The sequence below is a fragment of the Rhea pennata genome, chromosome 7 (assembly GCF_028389875.1).
Source record: "Rhea pennata isolate bPtePen1 chromosome 7, bPtePen1.pri, whole genome shotgun sequence".
Classification (NCBI taxonomy): Eukaryota; Metazoa; Chordata; class Aves; order Rheiformes; family Rheidae; genus Rhea; species Rhea pennata.
The window spans coordinates 10677884-10703444 of record NC_084669.1 but is presented as its reverse complement, the minus strand read 5'-3'; the positions used below and the strand labels follow the sequence as shown (position 1 = coordinate 10703444).

Below are 25561 nucleotides of genomic sequence, written 5' to 3'. Positions count from 1 at the left end.
TTGCCTTTTTTTTCCTTTTAAATAACCAGCATAAAATTAGGGTTAGTTCCTCACAGATAATTGGAACTGATACTGTATTATATCAGAGGAAGAATTTGTCTTTAGCATTTTCTTTAAAGTTTTGCTGCACTGCAGTACTGTTTTGTTAGCCTTTCCGTAGCAAACTGTGAAGACTGGGTGGGCAACATTCTGTACGACCAAGCAACCAGGAATCAAGTAGGAAACGTGATAGCTACTGTAGACTCTAAGTTGCAGTGACACACACCAGCCCAAGCTGAGAGGACTGTATTGCTACAACCTTCCCAGTCCTAGTGGGACAATGTCCAGAAAAAGAGCATTACTTGAGCAGAAAGAGCAACAGTTACTGTGTCAGTTAGCTGCCAACCTGAGAAAAATAGCCTAATTAACGACACAAAGGGTCCATTCTGCCTTCTTCCTCACCTTCCACTAAAATTCTTTCATCTGTTTCTCCAGTGCCAAGAGATCAAGACCTGTTGCTGAGATAACAAGAACTAAAAGGCTTACAAGGTGTTATACAGCACAGCACTGGGGTTGAGATCCAAAAAAGCACTTAGGCATCTCAAAAGCAACTTAGACCAAATTTAGGTGACTATATTCCAGAATGCAACCCTCCCACCAACATCGTTCTCCCTCAAAATACTTAATTCATGTATTCTTAACAGAAAATACCTACAGTTCTGCCTTGGCACATACTAAATGGTATAGCAGTGCTGATTTCAACTGGATCCAGCAGCCATGGCCATTCTCTTTTTAAAGTATGGCTAGAGGAGACAGTTCTCATGGTAAGAGCCCTTGCCCAGGATTATGGGAGATCCTGATACAGTTCTGGTCTGTAGAGCTCAAAGCTTTCTTCTCCCCAAAGTGCTATAACGTCCATCTATGTGTTACCCTTACGCATTCCATCTTTACAAACGCTGCGAGGGCACTGTGTCAGCTGGAGTGCATTCAGGCACGTGCAAGGCAGATTGTGCAGGGGTGCACTCCAAAAGCATGAGTCTCCTAGAGGGCCTGTGTCACAGCTGTGGGTATCTTAGCCACATTAAGAGCAACTAAATAGGCAAATGAATCAAGCACCTGGCAAGTTTAGGCATCTCCAAAGTGAGACGGCAGTGCCAGAATGACTATGGTCTCACATGACCAGTGTAAGTCATCAGTACCAGTCTCACATGACCAATCCCATGACAGGCCCATTTTGTTTCTCATGTCTTTATTAAATCAAGTCCTATACTCTTATCCTGTGTGACTAGCTAACCCTAAGACAGCCCTTAAAGAAATATGCCAAACCAAACTTACCTGCAAAAAGGCTTCACAGAAGGCCAGCTGGAAATCGATGCTTCGTTCCCACAGCTGCAAATCCCAGGCAAAACTTCATTGGAGAACCTTCCAAAAAAATAGTACTTTGTATACATAGGAAAAAGCTAAGCACTGACAAGAACAGTCGTTGAAATGAACGCAAAATGTGATTATTTACTTCAGCCTCAATTCTATGCTCTGTGTGATTTGCTGTTGTAAATGTTTGAGCGAATGCCTTGGACAGCAGAAATGCCAAGGGAATGCTTCTTCAGCTGAACATCTGCGCTCATCCACACCCCCGGCAGCACATGTACAAACAGCAGTACTGCCTTGCCAAGCACGTGGCTGCAGGTGATTGCTAAAACGTTGTGATTCAGCATTGCATAGTTACACGGAGAGACAGCTGATACACAAAGAACTTATATAGCAGAAGACTATCTTCTGGTAGTCCTAATCTCCATCTCTGGTTTTCTATAGTACCTTCTCCCCCATTAACATCATTTCCTCTGATTTCCCCTGCTCTGATTTTGTACAGTTATCAAAACATGCAGGCTATCTGAGGACTTATGGGTGCCGAGTAGTTGTGGGTCACAGGTACCCTATTATGAACCTGAATGGTTCTATTATCCACTTGTAAGGCTGAAACAACACTGTGCTGACAAGACTGACTAACCACATAGTACAATTAACTAACTATTGGAAAGGTATTTGTTCTATAAAATGCTAAACAATGCTGAAATCCATGAGATATTTATGACTTGAGGCAATGAATATACATAGGGTAGCACAGCTCATTGTAGACTCAGGATCCAGAACAACTCTGGCCATACCAACACAGCGCTGTGTTTTCAAAACAGAATATATTAACTGAGGTCCAGCACAATACAAATGCAGATATCCAGACCTAGCACGGATGTCTCTGCATCTGTGCGATAGACAGACCTCTTGTCTCAGACAAGACTCTTCAGTATGCCAGGTTTTGGCATATGCTTGGAAACACCACCAATACATTGTGGTCTCTAGGCAAGTGTCACTAGACGTCACTCCCCCTAGAATCAGCGAGCCTTTTCCATTGAGTACTCTTACCCCATAAGATCCTTCCATTTAGCTACAGGAGCTCTTCAGCTTTATTTTCTTACATAAGACAATGAAAAACGGATGTCACAGTATCACTTGCATATTCAAACTGCAGAACCTCATTTTCTTCATGTAGAAACCAGACAGTAGATATTCACATAGCTTTCAGTCACAATGAGAGGAACAAAACTAAGGAGACAAGCTGCCCTTTTAGGTTAAATTCACAATAAGGCCTTCATTTACTCTTTGTTGAAATCTTTACAGATACTTAGATTGCTGAAATTATTCAATAGGCTTGAAAAGGCTCAGGAGAAAATGCAACAAACCTCAATGGTGTCCTTTGCAGTTTAATGACTTTCCTTTTTTTCTGTATGCAATTACTGAGAGAAATCTAAACCTTCCCAAGCCTTCACCTTTGATCAGTGCACGTATCAAATACTGTTTGGCTTAAGTACATTTTGCATTTGTTTCATATGCAAATACAAACATCTACAGACCATATGCACTTTCACCAAATTTGTTTCATGGATTTCATTCTGTTTTGAACCCTTTACCTAAAAGGGGTATCAAGTACATGGAGACTATTTTTGTGTGAGGAGATAGTGAGAGATTTATTTTCTTTCAAAAATTACAGGGCTATATCCGTCTTGGAGTACTTTCATTGAAACTTGTAGGATTATATCAACAATAATTTAATTTCATTGTCTGTGTAACATCCTCAGAACAAAACTAATCTGTGCGTTTCAAACGCTTTTGTTAATGTCACAATGAAGTTGACAATTTGAATGCTTTCTAGCAAGATATTTACATTATGTCTATTACTGAGACAACCTTGGATTAAATTCTACCAAGTATCTTATGCTCCAAATCTTTCCTGTGTGGGTAGGCCTGAGACACCTAAGTTCAACCCCAGGGCTGAATCTGATCCCTTGAATTTGAAGAATTGATTTGATCAGAGTCACAGGGACTGGCTTTCTCATGCAAGGCTTCCCCTTGTTTCTGGGCCGTACACACTTGACAACAAGGCAGCTCATAATGTCTCAGCAGTCTCAGGTTTCCAGTTCCAGACTAAGTGTAGACACACACACGCACACAAAGATAAACATAAGTGAATCTTTACACAGTGTATATTCAATCAGAGCTAGGATTTAGAAATAAAATTTGGGCTTCATAGTGCCTAGAGAAGAATTTGGAGTGAGGTTATAAGAGACATATGGCGTTAAATATTCCTTATTTTATGATTTTGGGTCAGGATAATCCCTTGCTAGATCACACCAGATTATTTTGTTTGTCGAAGTTTGTTTCTTGTTCAGTGGATTATTCTTTAATTCAATTAAAATAACAACCACCTCTGACAAAGGTCCTTATCCTTGTGTACACATTCAAGTAATCTCATTTAAGTCAGTACACAGTGGCTTGCAGTACTTGGCTCACAAGAAGTGAGGGAGCAGCCAATTTAATGTTATGTGGTCTGTATTGCAGTCCTAGTGAAGCTTCAGGTCTAGGTTCCGGTTTACTATTTGAAACGAAGGACAGAACTTTATGGGCTTTTTAACAGTTTCTTTATGGCTTTAGATCAGTTCACAAAAAACTGAAGTCATCCTAATTATTTATAAATATTTTCATATCAGTATATATTCATGCTGATACCAAACCACACTGCAGGACAAATGTTCTGTAGGTTTAGTGATAACAGCCTCTTCAAGGTCAACACAGCAATGGAGCTGGTCCCAAAGACACCCTCACCACTCCTCACTGGGCAAGAGCAAGCATCCCTTACAATGCGTGTTGTAGTCACAGCTGTGAGCAACTAACACGACATGGCTTAAAGCACTGCATGTAGTACGCATTTAAAGCCACAAGGTGATTTAGAGCATCTTCTGAAGGTGAGCCCATAAACCTTACCACTCTTTTCCTGCACAAAGTACTTAATGGAAGTTGTCCAGCATTTCAGGTTAAGGACAAGGCTACTGTGTTCTGTCCTACTCCGTCCTCCCTCGAAACCTCCAGCACCAATAACAACTGCAACAGCTTATTGCATAACCTCCATATCCCAATGGTTACCCCTAAAAAAGGTAGATGCCTATCAAACTCCTGCTGCAGATGAGGCAGAATGAGGCTGTAACCATTAGGACAGCTCAGCAGAAAGAGGCACCAAAATGAGCTCTGTAAATCCCAATAGCACTAGGTCCCACAGGCAAGGCCAGTAAGATCCTGTGTACTTTGACTCAAGCTAGAGATCAGTGCATAAATACCTTAACAGCACTTGGAGCTGGCTGGATACACACATCTCCCCCATCCACCCTCCACCCCAAAAAGGTATATATGATATATAGGACATGCCAGTTTATATGGCAAGACCGTTTAAGACCCAAGGTTTTTATGCAGGTACATAAAATAGCAGAAATATACCCAAGTCCTTTTTCTGGATCTGTCACTTAAACTTAACACTTACAGAGGATATAATAGGTCACAAGTACATTTTACCAACTATGACTCTCATAACGCAAACATACAACTGATGGTCATATGAAGAGCAAACTGGTTTGTGCTTTCTGGAGAAGGGGGAATTTCACACATTTTGTAGTATGACATTTAATGGCTATTATATAGTCTTATACATACGCAGCATTATGTATCATACGGCATAATTATATAGTATAATATTTAGGCTTATTGAAAATCCTACCTATGTTCAATTACTTCAGATTACATTCCCATGAATGTACAGAAATTACTTCTGTCTACTTGCTTGCATGGCACAAAAGGGTGAGACTTGTCAATAAAACATTCAAGATAGATATCTAATTCCCATAACTTATCACTGTGAGCTGAGCACATAATTCTCTCAGGTACATTTAAGAGAGATATTCTACGATAATTCAATTTAATTTACTTATAAATATATTCTTTTGCTTTACAATTAGGCTGAATTCTGGAAAGCACCTGCTGTTCTGCCTCACAAAAATTTTGTTTTTCAAATTAACTTGTAAAATTAAAAAAAAAATGTGCCAATTATACACCTTCAGCAGATTTATGCTCAGTTATTTTCAAAGCCATCAGAAAACACCATACAAAGGGGTTTTTTTTAAAAAAAAAAAATCAAATGGCAGCAAAAGTCTCATCTAGAGCAGAGGAACTGTTTTTCTACAGCTCTTTTTTTTCCCTCCCACACTGGACAATACTTGTGGGTTGAGATTTAACCAGAGATGGGCTCCTTTTACAAGACTGCTTATATAAAGTGAAGATAAAACCAGCTAGGTTCATTTGAAAGGAGGACATCTTGGGAGGAGCCAATACACAGCTACTGGAATAAGACTGGAATGAAAATCTGAAACACTTAGCCCATTCCTGTCCTGTAGGTATTATACTTAACTTCTTGTAGAATGCATAGGATTATAAAAAGAAGAGATTGTCACTGAAATTTGAGTTTTTATATATTTGGGGTGTGTGTGTGTGTGTGCGTGTATGTAAACATGTATTTTTAAATCAAGGCTGAGTGAAAATGCTGACATGGATTCTTTTTGTTGGAAATACTCGATTAAGAAGATTATATATATAAAATTTAGCTAGACTTGTGCCCAGGTAAAGAAAAATAATTTCACCTCTGACAGTTTTTTCAGTGATGTGTACCTGAGGCCAAACACTGAAGAAAAGGAAAAAATATGAGAACTTAAGGAAATATATGAGAACTCCAACCCCAATCCTGCAAGCTGATCTTTGTTGGAACATGTTTCTACCCATAGGAAAAAGTTTGCAGGTTTGAGGCCTGCAGTTGAGACGTAAATTACTGTTACATATGCTTAATCTGAAAATTCAAAGTTTAGGAATAGAGATTACATTTACCAGAACTGATCTACACCAAATTAAAATTATATACATCAGGATAGCCAAAGAATAGTTTCAGCATTAACTTAATAAGCAAAAGAAGCATATTTTGTCTGATCATTCATATTGTCTGTTTTCAGCTTCCATTGTTTCTGTTTCATTTAGATATACTAATCACTTAAAGTTTAGGTTCTTTAAAAGAACAAAAGAAATCTTTGAATAACTCAAAGCTACCACACAACTGAAATATTAAAATTGTTACAATAGTGATATAGCAATAATAGTGGTCTTCCATAAAGGTACATCCTATAGATGGAATTCATTTGGATGAAAAAGTATCAATAATATTATTTGGGTTTTTTTTTTGCAAGAATAACATGTTAAACAGTAGCTACAGTTCCAGGTTTGCAGTGAATGGATTTTTTTTCTTCTTTCCAATTTTGAAGACAAATTCAGCTTTTATTCCCTGTGTCTTCAGACTGTTGCAAGAAATGGTGACTCTTACCATTTATCTGCTGGTCATCTTGGCTCAAGCTCTTGCAGGGCCTTGCAATCCAAATAAAGCAGGTAAAATAACTTAAGTTTAGTCTCCTATGATCCTCTCTTATAAATAAGCTGCTGAAGGGTTTCTGTCTTTTTAACAGTGGAAAGATTTTTCTTCATAGAGACAAACTATGGGTTCTGGAGAACTAATCCTTGCATATCTTATATTGATCTGATTGTTTTCAGCTAGCACAAAAAAGCAAGTGCCATTAAGGTCCTAGCTACAGAGAATAAGGCATATGCTTAACTTCAGGTGATAATCACAGTGAATAGTTATGCCTGAATCCTGCTTGTGCTTAAGATGGAAAAGAAAGCAGTAATTAGGAATTATCCACAATAGCAAAGGCTAAATGTTGCAGATCTCTGCTGCCCACGCTGGGCTTTAGACCCACCGCCTGCAATTGGATGACTAGCATTGAATGAATGTGCTGCACTGAACTTCTGAACCACGCTGCTGCATCACAAAAATATTATGAAAATTAAGGCCCTAATTTCACACAGATATCTGACTAGGAACTCCAGTGATTTGGTGCCAGATAGACCTATAATTTAGAATATAATAAAATTAGGAAACATGCTCTAGAAATGAGTTGAAATACTTTTAAATATGGAGCACATTTTATACATGCATGCCAGGCACGTACAAAATAGGCTGGGGAATATTACCGACAGGAATTTCAGGGTATAGCTTAAGTATCTGGCTCTCTAGCCATTCATGCTAGTGCTTCACTTGCACAAGCAGTTTCTCTGAACTCTACTGAGTTGTAAAGTCAGCAGTAGTGCAGATCTGACCATCAACACAGCAGAATCAGCCTGTGATGATGGTTTCTTGGTCAGAAAGGAGTGAATCTTTAAAGTCCCCCATTTGTCTTTCCCTAAGTATTCCCTAACCTCCAGCAGACATGAAAAGACTGCAAAATCAGGCTTTTATCATAAAAAATGAGGGCGTTGGGGTTATTTAAATAAATAGTTAAATGATTTGGGGCAGGGCATCTTTCTTGTCACTGTAGTAATTTGTACTTTGAGTAATCTTTCTCAACTTTCAGTTCAATAATAATTAATCTGTATTTTGCATTTTAAATTCATAACAGACCATAAAATTTGCACTGACTGGTTCTCTCTGAAAGAGGTCCAAATTCTTCTAGTAGCTTAAAATAAGCAGCGTGTAAGTTACGGTGGTCAGTATTCACAGCTGTATAAAGAGCTGTGTTGCAAACATTGTATTGCTATTAACTATCACTATTAATAGGGCTCCACTTTTCATTTCATTTTTGACCTTAACTTTTGAAAATTGTAACAATTCTGTTTCTATTAGCATTAGAATACAAGTGCAAGAAAGGGAAGGCAAGAATATATATTGTGGCCCAGATCTAACACTGCTATAAATAGATGCAGACCTACTGAACAAACTACAACAATAATATTTTTACAGAGTCAGTGGTGTTACAGCAACAGAAATTGGCTCTGCAGCATGATCTAATATGTCGTATTTCAGTGCAGCAATATTTCACTTCAGATTTCTCAGCAGTTTTTTTCCCCTTTGAACAACTATTCTAAAAAGATTAAAAACTTGCATTAGGTCTTGGCTAACAAAAGGACAAGGGCAAAACTCCTCTAGACACAATAGAATTTAACAACCCAAGGGTCAGTTCTGTGTAGCACACTAAGTCCCGATTCCCCAGTTGCTCACATGTATGACCTTCCAGCACGTACTCCTGCTCACAAAAGTTTAATTCCATTAGGTGTGCAAATGAGACTCAAAGAAAAACGCCACATGAATATTTCTGTAGGTGTATTATTTTCCTTACAGATGTAATTCTGGTATATTGCTATCCTAAAAGCATCATCACTAAAATTCCGGAGTGTCCTTATGGATGGGAGGTTAATCAGTTGGCACTTGGAGGCGTTTGCTACAATGGCATCCATGATTCAGGATATTACCAATTCACAATTCCAGACCTGTCTCCTAAAAACAAGTCATACTGTGGGACACAGTCAGAGGTAAGATTATCAAGGTCAACATTTCAGAAAGGTTGTAGCAACACACAATAGCCTGGACTCACAAATCAGATGAACTCACCTGAAAGAGTCCCGTTTGCTTCAGCAGACTTGGAGTAGTAAGTATTGCTGGAAAGTAGAGGCAAACACCAATATCAGGGCTCATTTACATTTGTGGGAAAGGGGGGATCAAATAGGCCTGCTTTGTACCTACAGGCAAAACACCCTCCGACTTAGTGATGTTAGGTCTGAATGTTAGTCCTCACTTTGCATATACCTGTATTATACAGAACATACATGTACAGTAGGCAGCACAGGGTATGAAGAGCTATGAAACCATGGTTTCTTGGGCATGGTGTTTTGTCATTACTTTCACGTTTCAAAGTACTGAGCTGTTTCTGATGCCTCATATACTCACAGCATACATTTCTGTCCCATCGTCTACAGTTTAAGAACCCCATTTATCACTTCTATAACTCCATTGTGTCCAATGACTCCTCAGTAATTGTGAAGAGCCAGCCTGTGAATTACTCATTCACCTGCACGTACAATGCAAACTACTTGGTGAACCAGGCTGCCTTCGACCAAAGGTAAGTCCTGTTCCTGGAGTGAGCCTCATCTCTTTCACCACCATGTTTCACTCATACAGAAGATTTATGTCCCTAGGGTGGCCACCGTCCATGTGAAGAATGGGAGCTCTGGTTCGTTTGAAAGTCAGTTATCCCTCAACTTCTACTCTGTAAGTGCCTTTTGTCATCCAGTTTTTCCCCTTCACTTTCTGTTAACTTCCTAGCCCTCAAGGAAGCCTAGACTAAGAGCTGGAAAAAGGGATGCTCCTTCCAAGTTTTCTATGTCATGGAGCGCATTACTAGCCTGTAGCAGATAATTATTGTGAGATTCATGGGAGTCCTTGTTTCTACTGATTAACAGAGATGTACTTAAACCAACAGAGTAGACATGCCAGTTGTTCTTTTAATCCCTCCAAACGAGGCAGATTGCTGAGCAGTACATTTTTAACATGCTGACAGGTTTTGTGAGACAAAGTAAAACCTTGCTTATAGTTCCACTCAAAGAGCAGTGTGCATCTTCAGGCACCGCTGCTATGACATAATCTCAATAAATACAGAAAAGCTCCATGTATTTCTCTTGCTGTTTGCTTCTATGTCTTCTCAGCTGATAGATATTTCATGTCCTCCAGAGATCTTTTTGTCATTCTGTTTTTTTTTTTCCAACATTCACCCCTGATTTTCTGAAATATCAACCTCCTTCTCACAGTTTCTTTGTGCTGCTGGGGCAGCCAGCATCTGATCCTTAAGTCTTTTTTCCAAAGCACAGTTAAGAGTGCCAAAGTAGCCTCTCTATTTTGCCTCAACTAGAAAAAAAGCACTATTAGTAACATTCCACTTAAAATTTATAGGCCAGATGTAGGGAGTTTTTAGTACAAGTTGGATGGAAATCTCCCCCACATACATCCCACCCCCCCCCCCCTTGGATTTAGGGTATCAGCCACTCATTGAACGCTTTGGCAGCTTTTGGAGCTTCCATGCTCTTATTATTTCTGATATATGGCATACAGGTTGTATATAGTAAAGTTAGGTCTCTATAGGTGCCACACAGCTGCTGTCAACTCATGACTGAACGACTGCAAAAACAGATGATGGACACTGAACAATGGATCTCTGGTACTCTTTTTTAGCCATATGACTGCTTTTTCCCCAACAGCCCTGGGGGTCCTAAGAGTCAAGCGCAGAGGGGCTAAACTTTATACAGTACATTCATCAGCTAAGCATAAGCTTTATGCATAGCAAACTCAAAATGCTAACAGGCCACTCCTTTATTCCATTCATGTTTTCATTGGTCAGAATATGTCAGTTTTGATTAAACTTTTTTTCCCCCTGACAAAATGAAAACAAAGTTTTTTTTTTCCCTTCCCGTTCACCTCTGCTGCTGCATGATACAGCCTCATGGCAGCCACAGTGCTGGGCGCTCGGTATGTCCATCTCCATCTAGAACCAGCACCCAAGCTGCACTGCACCCCAGTGACCACTTCAGCCTCACCTGTCCTTTAGTGTGTGACACACCATTAGCAGCAAAGAACTGTGCATTGATGGAGACTGAATGGGGATCAGACCTTCAGCTCTGAAGTTTGTTAGGAAGAAAAGAAAGATACCACAGAACAATGCAGACTGATGGAGTTTGGCAAAAGCAGCAGTATACCAGATTCAGCTCATTTTAGCAAAAGAATTGATAAGAGTCTCGAAACAGTACTTCTGTAATGATTCCTGTGCCAGCATCTCAAATTGCAGACTGAGTTATGCCCTGTTTTCTTTAAATGTGATAGCCATCTCTGGATAAAATAATCGTGTGCTTCCCAGGCCTTTCAGGATGGCCAGCAAACAATGCTGGCTAAGGAAGGCTTCCCCACAGCACCAAGCAGTACGAACACTCCACTTTCTCTTTGAGTTTGATGAACATTACTAGCTCTATAAGACAGAGAGGCTGGAGAGCAGGAACTGCTGCATTCAGCAGGTGCGAGCGTGCTGTCTGAAGCTGAGGAGCTCACCTCAGCAGTTTCCTTTGTGGAAAAAAAAATCTTTCTTTCAATCAGAATTCCTCAGTACGCTAACAATAATGTATTACTAACCTAAATGCAGCCTTAAGCCTTAACTTCAGTGCATCCAATCTATTAGAGGTTGCAATGGGCATCTTGCAGCCACTTCACATAGCAGAACATAAGAAAAATAGTACTTAGGTAACAGAGAAAATCCAGTAAAGATAGTTTAAGAGCTCTGGAGAGATCCAGGACTATGGCTTACTCAAATCCTGCTATGTAGATTTAACCAAGTAGACAAACACTAAGACTAAGCACATTACACTTTATATAGTTCTGGTCTATTTTTGTTCAGATCTGATGCAATAGAAAGGAGTATGGATTTAAGGTAGGCACTTTTGTTAGAGTATTTGTAACCAAACCTTCTCAGCTAAATAACACGCACTGCACAGCCTTTAGTCGCCTGGCTCTTTTTACTCATTGAATGACTATGGCTGTCAGACACTTTCTGCTCAGCTCTCACCACACTGGCCGTCACCACCTTTCTAAATCACAGAGAGTTGAGGAGGATTATTTGCACTTCTCTTCATACCTTTTGACCCTCACACAGCTATCTCCCCACTCCATCCCCACTTTGTACATTCATCTCTAGTCTCTCCCTCCTGCCAGCTTCCCCTATCACCTCTGGTGTACTGAAGGCAGCAGCAAGCACACTTTCTGCTCATGTGCTGTGATTCAACATGCTCCACAGCCCACATAGCATCAACTTCTGTCATTTATTACCATTACAAACCAAGCATTAACAAAAAAAATATTTTCAAAAACCACAATGAGCTTGTAATAGCCCTAATACCAAGCCCAGATTTTGAAACCTGCAGGTAACAAGGATTCAGACTTTTTGGACTACATCTCTAAGGCTGTCTGAAGTTGCCACATGCCTCTGCTTTGAATGTTATTAGTAATGTACAATGCCTTTCTCTTTCTTTTTCAAAGAATGCCAAGTTTTCAAGTATAAAAGAAGCCCCTTTCGTCGTTGAAACATCAGAAATTGGTTCTGACATATTTGCTGGAGTGGAAGCTAAGGGCTTAAGTGACAGGTAGGCAAGTGAGGGAATAATAATTAATAAGCAGGCAATCAGGACTTTACTTACTGATCTGGGATTTTTCTCCCCAGGTTCAAAGTCGTTCTCAACAACTGTTGGGCAACTCCCTCCTCAGAGTACTTCTACCAGATCCAGTGGCCTCTGATCACCAAGGGGTAGGTCTTGTTGGGAGCCAGGGAACCACTTTCAGCATGGTCTAGCCCCAGGGCACCTGTGATGATACTGCACAGAAGAGTTATCCCAAGACTTCTCAGCAAACATAGCCCTAACTGTATTTCTACTCCAGGTTAGAGGGGCTGAGCCACCCCAACCACCCAAGAAAAGGGCAGAAAGGCAGAATGTAGATGACAGAGCAAAAATCTCTGGTGTTCAGGCCAACAGGGGAAGTGGCAAATGTGGTAACTGGTGCTCTGGGGAGCACCCCACTTCCTAGCACTAGCACTGGCCCCACTATCTCTGCCTTCTTCTGCTCTGACAGCAGCAACCACACAGGCTTTTCAGACTGCAGAAACAGGCTAATTTGTTAGGCTTAACTACTACCCCGGGCTAGTGCCTACTTTGCCTCAATGTACGGCAGACCCTGTGTTATGGTATTAGTATCTGCAGTCACAGAAGGAGAGGAAGAAAGCAAGAGTACATTTTGGAGATAACACTTTGAATTCTGGTCTTTTGGTTTTAAAAGTAAAAGCAAATTAACCATAGGCTTTGAAAGTGTCTGAAAGGCTCTGCTGACATTTTAATGCTCGTAAAACCAGCCGAATGCCAACAACAGGTTGTGATCTTTGCAGTCGCAGTCATCTTCCAGGACCCCTGATTGTTTCCCCAGCAGTCAAGAACTGAAACTGGCCCACAGCAGGGTTCTGCAAATGCCTCCATCAGACTTCAGTCTCAGGAGATTATTTACTGAGGCCATGTGTGCTCTCACACTGCTTCTCCATACACAACACAGGTGTGCCACCGACAACTCTATCCTCGTGCACGAGAACGGGAAAACAAGCCGGGCTACGTTCCAGTTCAATGCTTTCCGTTTCCGCAACATCCCCAAGCTGTCCAAGGTCTGGCTGCACTGTGAGACCCATGTCTGTGACAGTGAGAAGTTTTCCTGCCCTGTGGTAAGGCTTCCCTCCAAGAGAAACACTAGGCACTAAGTCTATATAGAGGATGTCAAGAACCTACCTCAGGTTCGCTGTATGTGGAGCCAGGCCTCTAACGAAATGCAAGAGCTTTCACTAGAGGGAGCCAGCACAACGCATTAATCCGAGTGGCCAGTCCTGCACCCTGACCCCTGTCACGCCATGGGTACTATATGCAATATTGAACAATTTGTTTAAACATATTGAGAAATACCACAGCCATTTAAAAATCCAGTTTTGTCAATACTCCCGACTGGACTTCTATTTACAAAATAAGTTACACTTTAAAAAAAGGAAGTAGAGCTGTTACCATTCTACCAAATATTTCAGTGTCAAGGGCACCCTGGGGGCCCTAATTCAAGGCACTGCACTACTTGAATGAAACCTACCCAGCCCTCATTCCTAGCGAAAGTCCTCTCCCCTGTACAATAGCTCTGTGATAAGTCACTGCTCTTGCAGGTGTCCTATTCTGCATAAAATACATAGTTTGCACTGGAGGAGGAACAGGTTATATGACCTTAAGTGGAAATGAGAAGGGAAGTGCTATACAGATGTGTTATTTAACACGGGCAAGTGTGCACTGACTGCAGCAACTGATGTAAGGGTAAGGGTTACCAAAAAGTCTTTCCTTAAAGACCTCTTTTTCCATTGTAAAGATTCTCCTTCAAAAGTAACCTCTCCTGCATCAAGAGAACTCCAATATTTATAGCAATTAATATCCCTAGAAAACAGGCAACAAAACTGTCATAAATTGGTTGGAAACATGAGAGTTGGTTTGGGATTTTTTTGGTAGAAAATACATTTTTTTTCTGATCTCTCTAGACATGTGAAAAAAGAAAATGGCGCATGGAACAAACAGGAGGTGTTTTAATGGCAGAGCTCACTGTACACAGTAAGTGACCAAGTTTCCATGTTTTTTTCCTCCCTTTTGGAAGCAATGAATCCAGGAGCAGTCAGTGGCTTGGCATTTAGGAGTAAGGGGGGTGGGGAGCAGAACTGCTCTCCCAAAGCCACTTCCCCCCTCCATGAAGCTAGGAAGGGATCTTGAATAAAAATTGGTCTCCTCTGGATTCAGGGCTCTGACAGAAGTGACATACTCATCATTTACAAAGTGAATTAACATGCCCATTTGGCATTAATGATAAACTGGCAAACCGCTTGCACATCAAGTCAGCAATCTAAACACTTTTTACCTGCATTTGATCTCAGCAACAGCCCAGAGAAGCTCTGATAGAGCACACATGAGTGGGCTTAGAAACAGCAGGAAAGCTGCGTGGATAATTTGTTATTAGTTGGTGCTTCACTGTAACTCTACATCTAATAGGTTTAGTCTACATTCCCATTCCTCCTGATACATACATACACGCACATTGAACTGTCATCTGTTTTTCTCCTTGCAATGCAAAACCTTTTTCCTGTGACTACTGCCTTCTGAAGGCACCAGGAATTTCTCCCTGAGCTGATTTAATTCTGCAGGTCCAGCAAATCTCCTGAAAACAGATCCTTTGAAGAAGGTATGCCTGAATCACATTTTCACTAAAGCCATTTATATCGGTTCATCAGTTACATCCACATCAACCTTCAAGCCCCTTCATAATTCCAAATACACATAGTGCAGCATCATTGCAAATGAGTATTTTCCATTTGCAACAGCAAATCTCAACTGATTTCAGAAGATAAAAGAACTGAGGATCCTTTCATAACTTCAGGGCCATAAATCAAACAGTAAACCAAGAGACAAAATTATCCAGAATTTCTAAATGTGACAAGCGTCATCTATCCTGCTCTTACAAAGCACACTGGTGCACTTTGCCCTATGTTAAACATACCATGCAAATGCTCTCTCTTTTTCTCTTATTTTATACAGGCAAAGGTTTATCCAGTTTCTACACTCTCTCAGGTAAACAGCAAAATATGACAACGAAAATATCAATCCTAAATTTGCATTTTAAGTGACTCTTTCAACATGAAAATCCACAGCTCAAAGAAAAACCTGCTAAGTTCAGTAAATTGGACAGAAGTAGAAACATTGCAAAATCAGATTTTATTTCTCAACATTATACACTTGTTTTCCTTTTCCTGGCACACAGACAATAAAACCACACCAATAATTTTCAATATTGAACATTACTTCTGCTCTTATTTTCACATACTTCCAACCACAGAGGGGAACATTTCTATGAACAAGGAAAAGAAACATGTTTCACTGGGTTAGCAGAGATGCCCTGAAAACATTTCTATTTGGAGAGGGTTTGCAAAAGCTCTTTCAAAGCCTGTTTGTTAAAACTTGATATGCTGACAGAGTCACATTAGGGAAACTCAGTTACATTGGTGGGGATGGGAAGAGAACAAGAACAGAACATAAAAGGTAGCTGACAGGGAAGTACTCACACTTACTCTGTGTTTCTCTTGCAGATATCATCTTCCACCTGCTCTTCATGGCTGGATTCTGTGCTGTGTCATTATAAAACACAGCCCAGCTATGTTTCTTAACTTTTACCAATTGTCTTTGGAACTATAATTCTTTAGTAAAGATGTTTATTTTACAGAGGAAAAAAGAAAACCACAGAAAATCCTTGTGCACCATTTTACCAGATAAATAAAATATTCTATGAGCTTTGTGCCTATAATATTGGGGAATCCAAAGACAAATTTGCTGTTCCCATATCCCTACAGGCATTTTACACCAGTGAAAACCCAAGGGTTATCCATTCTGCTGGTGCCTACTTTTTAAAGTGCTGTGATGCCAGTAGTGCTTGCTTCTATAAAGAATACAGGAACATAAAAACTCAGTATTTTCCATGGCCAAATTTCCCTTCAGGGTTCTCTTCCCTACCAGCCTCCCCACACCTTACAGAACTCCCTGCTAGGCTTGGTTGTGTAAGGCCCTGAACACTTCAGCTTGATCTATGGAGTTTTGGAGCATTTTTCTCCTCTTTACTTTGCTGAGCTCACCAGGGAACATATTGTGGAAAATGCAGCATTGTCTCAAGCAAAAGAACAGTAGAGTCCACAAAACCCAGCTCTACAAAGTTCACCTGAGACCATATAGAAATGGATTTCATTGTCAGAAGGGACAATGTGGAAATTTAGTAGTTCCATAAGAACAAATCTCCACTATCCAGGCTAAAGAAATAATGCATCTGGAGGATGGATACACTGGTTATACTCAACCTAGTTTTTAACTCCATAAAGCATCTCAAAATTTTTTGCAGCTACATATCAATGTCTCTGACTTAAAACAGCTTGAACCCTGGCTGTCCACTAATACTGGGTCAGCAAACAAAGTGTAGTACTTCCGACTTTGCCACGTGCATGGGGAAAGTAATCAGGCATTGAATCCTATCAAGAACATCTCTTCACCAACCTGACACATCAATTCTGGAAGCCAAATTTACAAGTAAATCATTCCGCTCATCCTCTCCCCATACCACCCATTTTGTTCTGCTGGATAATGACCCAAATTCCTAGCTTTGCTCCCGAAGTTCAGGAGTTCTCTCTTAGGATTTCTATCTGTTTGCCTTTACATCTATTTTTTCATCATAAACCAGTTTGAACACAAATGTGAAAATGTAAAGATTGATCTATTTCTAAAACCATATTTCCCTAGAAACATCCTCATTCCACTTCTCATTCATTCTCTTCTTGCTCATATTTATAGCCACCAAGGTCAGAGGAATCAGAAGACCTTTTCTCAGAGGGCTTACTGGAAGGACAGCATGCTGTCTCTTATCTCTTCAGTACCTTTATTTCCCACAGAACATGAAAACTAACCTAACATGTCAGAGATGGGAGAAAAGGATACTTTTCATGTAGTAAACATTAAAAGGTCCTCAGAATTTATTACCTGACATTCTTCCCCAGCTTCTCAGCAGTGTCAGTATTGATTGGTTGGGTTAAATAAAATATGGCATTTGCTGCATTAGGCACAACACTATTCAGAGTAAAATGTCTTGCTGACTGGACAGGCTTAGTATTGGACAGCTGTATGGTATGGATGCAAATTAAGCACATCCAGCATTAGAAAATAAGCTCATGAGCTTTACAGTATAACCTTGGAGGCATAGCTGGTGTCAGATACCATAGGGCCCAGTGTTAACTCTGCACCTGAGGTAACAACAGCCCTTAAATACCACTAAGAAGAAACCATTAGACACAGAAACTATGATTTCTAAAGAGCAGGAAGTCTCAGGATATGGAACAATTCTTTAGTGAGAGTGACGGGGAGGCACTTTACTTCCAATACTTACTAAAACACCATTCAACAAAACTCTTGAAAGTGTCAGGTAAGAAGCATTCTTATGGCTTTTCCATAAAACTTTCAGAATTCTAAAGCTGAGGGAGATGAAAATGGCTAAAGTTATTACACCTTATTTTTATTTGTCCCCATTAATGAATACACTGTGCGTACATGTGTCTGTACACACTACACCTCAGCACTGCTAACACAGAGTTATTCTAGTCCAGTCCTTTTTCTCCAACAGTTCAGACATGTCAAAGGATGGCACAAGGATTGCTGCAGGGAATGGATTTGGAACAACATGTCCAACACAAGGATCCTAAAAGCTGGAGTCTAGCTTAACCCCTAACGCCCTCTTTCTGCAGACCACTTTTCACAAAGTCCTCTGAAGCACTCGCATACTTTTCAAGCTGCCATATAAGAGTGCTTATCTCTTCCCCCTGCTCTCTTTCCTTCAACTCTGAGAGCTTTGTAAGCTTGATAGCATGCCTGGTGAGCATGGCAATGCTGCTTCAATCCCTGCTGGCTTGAGGCCATAAAACAATGGTGATCTCAGCAAAGCAGCCTTCTCAAATGAAAACAAAGAGGACCACAGACATCCTGAAGCAACATCCCTACGTTAGCTGTACTTTTGCTTTTCTTGGGTGTTCTATACTCCCATTTTCCCAGAACAGATTGGACTGTTTCGAAAAGAGGAACATCCCTATGTGGATGTTGTTCTATTGCATGTGTTCACAGCACACGAAATAAATATTGCCACAGTTTTTACAGAGCAAACTTCTTGAATAATTCCATTAAATTATGAAACTTAAACTCACTTTTCCTTTTAAATTCTTGTTATTATGGAGATAACTCAAAGGTAGAATATACACATACTATATCCACAATTTTCATCTACACACAGGTTCACCTTACCATGGAGGTACTTACTATTTGCTCATCCAGGAATAGTCTTAATTAATACATATTCACAAGTAATTTAGGCTCGTTAAAAGCTGGAATCTATAGCAGACAGCATCCACTCTGACAGTCTCCAGAAAAATGCTATCAGCTCCGAAGTGTATTTAGCCATTACATACAACAGAGGGCACTCTCTTGACAGAATTGTCTGATTTAGGCAGAGGAGGGTTTAGATTAGAGAACTGGATGTGTCACTTTGAAGCAATTCTTAGTTGTAGAAGTGTCTAAAGAAGCATAGAGCTATTGAATATTTTGCACATCACAGAATATTTTGACCAGAAAGAATGATCCTGTAGATTTTTTTCCTGTATTTGTTTTTTTCACCTCCCTTTCCCTCCACCCTCCCTCCCACTAACACCCCAAGTTTCATCACTTCTTACCTAGTGGCTCTACCTGTTCCAATTCTTGTCCTTGCCAAATAAGATTAACACACTGGCTTCTTTTCCAAAGCCTCTCTCTTTTGCCTTCCCTTGCAACAATCAGCACTCTCCTATCAGTTATTTTCTGCAGAAAGCCCTGAACTGAATTTTCTTAGAAGGCTACTTAATTCTCTTCCTAGTTATGTCTTTACAGCCTCAATACATATTGCTTTGGAACAACATTACATGATTTCAGTAGCTCTGAAGCATACCTGTGAATTCCCAGGCCACCTCCCTGCGACCTGTGGGATGGAGCCTCTGGGCATACATATCTCTCATATGTGTTACAGCACTGTGCCCAACGTGAATCATGCAGTCAGCTATCTGGTGACTGCAGGATCAGCAAAGCTCTGTTAACAGTTTGGATCCCTACCTTTCTACAGCACAGAAATGGTTTATCACTCAAGAAATAGCTCCCTCAGTGGTCACTAAAAAAAGTCTGCCTGCCCCAGGAGGCAACAATATATGAACAGATTCCAGCTCCAAAAGTGAGCCATTTACTATTCCTTAAGGATGCACAAATTTTCCATCCTATATAACTTGCTTAAAAATATGGACTATAGTTGATACTAATTTTTCCTATGGCCACCTTCATACAGCTTATTATTATTTATTCACCTAAATACCATTTATTTTGCCAATGTCAGAAAACACAGTGACTGCAAAAGATTTTAGCACAAGTTTAATAGGCTTCATAATGTTAGATGCACTATAAGGCTGGATCTTTTGCAGCTTGTGGGGCATGAAGATACTTGTCTTGATCTCTGACTGCATGTTCAACTCTGCAATGCTGCAGCCACTCTGTGAAGAAACTTTATCCTTCACCTCTTTCGTGCAACCATCGTTTGTTGATACTGCATTTGGGTTGAAGCAATAATTTCCTCCTATCAGGATGAGCAAGAGGGTCCCAGCCAAGGGAAATCACTATATGGGAAAATTTCATTTTCAGGAAGGAATGAAGTTCTCTTATACAATTGCTGAATAGTAGGATCATACCTGCACTGAATCCATTTCCCTTCCTTGCATTTCTCCTGAAGTCAACCCAGCTTCTGACTGTTCTGCACTGCAGATTGCCACATACCCTCCTCAATCCTATCACACAATCAGCTGGCAATGGAAAATGAAACAGAAGGTAACAGACAGCAGCAGCCATTTAAAGGTATCTGTGGATACAACACTGGGCAGGATTTTCTCATGGTAAGTTAAACAACAATCTTAAAGGAAAAGGTATAGATCACATCAGTTAGTTCCAATTGGTTTATTACACCCCATTTCTGATTTTATCTCCAAGTATACTTTAATGTGGTATGTAGACCAATTTTATTTCAACTATTCCTTATACCCCAAATGCTATTATTGACCACTAGTTTTCATGGGAAAATTCCCACTGGTTTTTCTGTTTATTTGTATTGTTCATCATTTTCACTACTGTAGGAGATTGAACAGTGATCAAAGTCTTTAGAATGTAAAGCAAAGGATTAAAGCACAAGGAAGCATTTAACAGACTTCTTTGCAGCACATATGGCCCACAGAAGTTGATCATTACATATGTTGAATAGTGGGTTACAACCCTGTTCTAGCACGCAGCTCCAGATAGGTTGCATTATATTTACATTTATGTGATTACAAGCTAGAAACAGCAAGCTCTTCCTACAGCTTCCCAGGCAAAATGCTTGATTTGAAAACTGACAGATAAAATTGTCTCATAGCTCAGCATGCAAGTGAACTCACTTTTAACCTAGCCCTCCAGCCGCAATGAGTAAAAAAGAAATAATAATGATAATAATTAAAAAAAATCACAACAATGATACCATGGAATTCACACTGTATAACAAAATCATCTGGGTAACAGTCAGACTTGAATCTGTGCTGGCTTTTAGTTTAATTCCACTTAGATCTGGGGGTCTACACTGATTTATATCACTTTGGCAAGTGGAGTTAATGTTCCATGCTTTTTCTCAGCACTATAACATTACTCTCAGTTAGTATCCAGAAAAGCTTAGACAGTTTGGACATGCTATACTTCTCTGTGGATTAGAAGGTATAATGTAACAATATGACAGCTTTACCCATCCAGGATGCTATAATCATGCTTTCAGTTGAAGTCACTATCTTTGTTTTGATTGTCCTTCTTCGTTGGATGTCATGACTTACAGACTCCACTGAGTTGTGGAACTGGAGAACTACAGCAGAATAAATTTGTTTTATTATTTTATGAACGTGCATGAGCAGGCTAGTCTTGGAGTTATAGAGAAAGGAAGGTTAGTTGCAAGGGATACAAATAATTTCTTTAGAACCCAATATTTGTTTTTCCAAGGTTGTAGTTTTTGTTCCAATTCTTCCTCCTGTTTGGAGGAACTGCAGTGAGGAAGGGTTTTGCCATGCTTTCCTTCTCAGTTTAGCATTATAATGCTCCTCACTATACTGAAGCACAAGGCCACCAAGGTCACTGCAATAGACAGGATAGAAACAAACACGCACGGGTGTCAAGACAGTAACAACTTGAGTCATAGCACAGTAGCACTAGTACAGTGACACACACACAATATGTTGTTCATTAAAGATAGGTCACTTATCACTTGTGAATGGTAAACACTACTAACCTTTGTTTGGCAGTCACTGCAGATATAAGTAACTAGCAAAAAGGTTCAACAGAAAACACCAAAGAGTGAGGTAGATACAACACAGTTCTCAGGAATACAAACCAACTAATTTGCCACCTACACAAACTGGTCCTTTCCACCCTTGGCGCCCTGTTTACAGGCTCTACAAACAAGCAGTACCAAGGCATTGTGATGTCCTACAATTCCTGCCACCAACAGGTTCTGCAGTAAAAACTCTGAGACTGTCAAGCCAAAATGCATTATATTCAAACCAATTTCCTTATCCTGGGATCTCTCAATTTCAAACCCAAATTTGAGAAAGAATACACAGTAGCTAGTATCAACGGACATCCAGTTGATTTTGGTGCAGAGATGCCAGAATAGGCATTCGACCTGATACATCCACACAGCACATTTCCTGTTAGCTCAGCCCTGCAAGGAGCAAAGCCACATCAGGACGTCAACCTTTTCCTGCACGATATCTCAACTCGGTACCACACTGAAGTAAATATTGCACACATGGCCAGAGCTGCGAATACACTACACATGCACAGTACAAACACGGCAAAAGTCTCACATCCAGACAGCATGTGCAGCTATATAGAAACTGTTTTAATCCTAATTTAAACACCATCATCATCTCTTTATTCTGTAAATCCCTTAACATTTTGTTTAAATGTTCCAGACAGGAACAAGTTAAAACGCTACTTAACTCACAATAGTATCATAACTCCCACAATTCAATACATGTAAAACATTGTGTAGCAACATGAAGCTTGTAGTAGGAGCGCACCTCTTTACCCCATTCTGAGGACGAAATCTTCCCAAGTTATTTCCATCCAAAGGGCAGCTGTCACTCACAGGTGCAGACAGGTGCAGAGGAAGAACTACTGTTTCTTGTTTTTTTTTATATATATATATATATATATCATATGCCTGCAGGCATTTCATTTAACTTATCATCCTGACCCCACAAAGGCCAAAGCCAATGGCTTCAGAGAAACAAATAATTGGTAGAGTCAGGTAGCTATGCACTAGAGGGAGAGGCTACCCTCCTGACCTCTGTTACAAGCAGCAAGGTATTCTGAAGCATGGGGATCAGCATGCTTTCTAATATATTTTTCTTTACTTTGCTGTTACACAGAAAACTTAGTCTTCATCTCATTTCTTATCCTGCTCTTTGAAAGCAATTTAGTCAGATATTTTCCGGTTCCAAGTTCTAAGATAAATATCATTAAGTTTACCTATATAAAGCCCACCTTCAGTGCAAGCAGATTTGCCTCTGTGCTCTGTTACTGTGTAGATGCACAGACGTCCAGTGCACAACTTTGGAAAGCCGCCCGAGTACAAAGAGGGAGCTCCTCTGCGATGCTACCACACCTTCCACACTGGTGCTCCACAGGCTTCCCAGACTGCTTCCCACACCAAGCAGCCTGTGCCTCCTCTCCTGCTGAACTTTCTCTGCACATGGCTTCATCCATCTTAACACCCTCCTCCCACAGGCTGGCTCCCTGAAGGGAACTACAAACTGTGACACAAGCCACCACTGGAAGGGATCCTACACCACTGCAAGCCAGTCTGCCTGCCGGCTTATACTTATCTCCCTTGCTAATAGGTCTGTCATGGAAAACACTAGTATTTTTCTTCTGGGAATAAACACAGCTGACATAGATATGGCAACACTCCTAAGAGATAGGCTTTTTTCTGGTCATTTAGGATGCATGCAATGTTGACCTCATTTATAAAGACAATTAAGCCACAAGATGTAGCAGTCTTGTCAGTAATATGGTAGCTTTATGTTGGGTTCTGCACTTGAAGTATGTTTTGAGGTAATCACGCAGATTTAGTTTGCACTGTTCTTTTTCATAAATTTAACATCCAGCAGAGTGGCAAAATGATGCAGTATTACAAGATGGGAAGTGCAGATCCTTAGTGAGTGCTAAAGCAGGGGTCTTATCACAGTGAAATGTTTGCACAGAACTACAAATTTATACAATGATTAACAAACCCTGACAAGAGCATTCTAAGTACTTTTCACTGCCTTAATATCCGACATTCCCATAGCATCTTTCAATGAATACCTCAAAGTATTTTAAAATAGTAGCTAAATAATTAGTATGGCAGATTTAATCTTCCCTTTACAAACTGGAAAATACTGAGGAAGAAAGAATAAAATGACTTAGTCAAGAGCAGGATAGAAACTTCCCCTTGATTCTGGAACCTAGCTTGCTGAGTAATATTATTAGTCATCAAGGAAAAATAAAGTCTAATCTTAACCTGATCCCAAGAATGAATTATGAATTCAGAAAACTTACAAACTTTGAATTTATTTCACTTACATTGAAAATATAAACTTCATATATATACATATATATATATATATATATATATATATATATATATATATATAAATCAAGAAAACAAATTTAAGGGTTTTAATATACGAATTATCATGTGTTTGGAGGGCCACAGTAATAGATCACCCATAGCAAATCTAAGGTAAAACTCAAGGGTTAACCCCCTGGAAGGAAGTTTACACCAACAGCTTTTACCTCACCATTGTGATAGGTGTGTCACCATGCTTCAGCGGGTGGCAATCCCTTATACTCTGGCAAGTCAGCCACGTACCTGACCTCCATTTCCCCTGCCCTCAGCTCACAACCAGCCAGCCTTATGCTGTTTATCTGTGTGAAGGCCAGTACACAGTTTCAGCTTTCCTACGGACATATGCCCTATCTAGAAAGAAACCAGGACTCTCAAGAAGTGCAAAAGACATCCATGACATTTAAGCATCAACAGTGGTTTCTACCCTTTAGCAAAAAGGGAGCAGCTACTTCATATCTGTATACTTTATATATGAAGATATATATATGTATCTTCATATCTTACAAACATAGCACAGGACAAACTTCAGCCAGCTTTAGGGGTGGTGAAGACTAAATGAAATCAGGAGGTAAGATCTCTTCTCCACTACTTCAGGTGCCCTTCCGATTCTGGGCTTGAAGTCTGCAGCCTCACATGGAGCATATTGCATCCATTGGAGAGAAATATGGATTTTGACATGGTTTAGCTTTGGCCCTCCAGACAGAGCTTTATCCTGTCTTGGTTTATCTTTGGGCTAAGGGGGGTTTGTAAAGGGAACTTTGTAAGGTTGACTGAACACATACAGGCTTTTGAAGATAAGTGCTATGTAATTCAGTAGGACTTGAAGGATGCTCTGACTGTGAGTATACAGAAACCTCTTATTTAATCTTTCCTTTCATTGTCTTTGTGAAGACGTTAGTTAGAAGAAAAGTCGTTGACCTTTTGTGAGAAGGAAGCCCTGAAAACACTAGCAGTGCAAATCACTGAAAGCTTTTATTGAGATTTCTTCTGTGGTTCTGTTCAGAATGCTTTTTCAGGACTATAAAACATACAGCCAAGAATACTTCTAGAGGCAATGCAATTATTTTACTATTTGGAGACACCCATGGTTAAATCTCTTAACACATTCCTAAAGATGTTGAAAAATCCAGAAAAAAAAGAATTCTCATTCAAAGTGCCAGTCTGTCAAAAACTTCTTTTCAACTTTTTAGTGGAAATAAATTTTATCAAATCTAACAAAACAAAAAAAAAATGCTGAAAAAAAACTTCAAAGGTTTTTGAAATCATTTTTTCAACATTTAATTTAAAAGTATAAATAAATCTGAATCTTCACTCATATAAAGACTATTTTTCAAAATGTAAATAGAAGTTACTGAAAACAATGATCCTTTATTGGCCCAAGCCAAAATTTTGTTCAGAATTTTTGCA

The 25561-nt window shown here is 39.9% G+C and overlaps 1 protein-coding gene and 1 long non-coding RNA gene across 2 annotated transcripts in view; one reads left to right on the top strand and one right to left on the bottom strand.

Moving 5' to 3' along the window:
- Positions 1–1362: 1362 nt before the first annotated feature.
- LOC134142583 (uncharacterized) overlaps positions 1363–25561 on the bottom strand; it is a 69353-nt gene continuing 45154 nt past the window's right edge. Inside the window, exons 4-5 of the long non-coding RNA XR_009958917.1 lie at positions 8843–8889; positions 1363–1401 (exon numbers count right to left, since the gene is read on the bottom strand). This is a non-coding gene — a long non-coding RNA (uncharacterized LOC134142583). The remainder of the gene's footprint in view (positions 1402–8842; positions 8890–25561) is intronic.
- Positions 6711–16015, top strand: TECTB (tectorin beta). Its single transcript, XM_062579797.1, has 10 exons — positions 6711–6786; positions 8573–8763; positions 9208–9350; positions 9427–9499; positions 12305–12408; positions 12486–12569; positions 13364–13526; positions 14370–14439; positions 15415–15447; positions 15963–16015. The coding sequence occupies exons 1-10, from the start codon at positions 6711–6713 to the stop codon at positions 16013–16015; spliced, it is 990 nt and encodes a 329-aa protein (XP_062435781.1).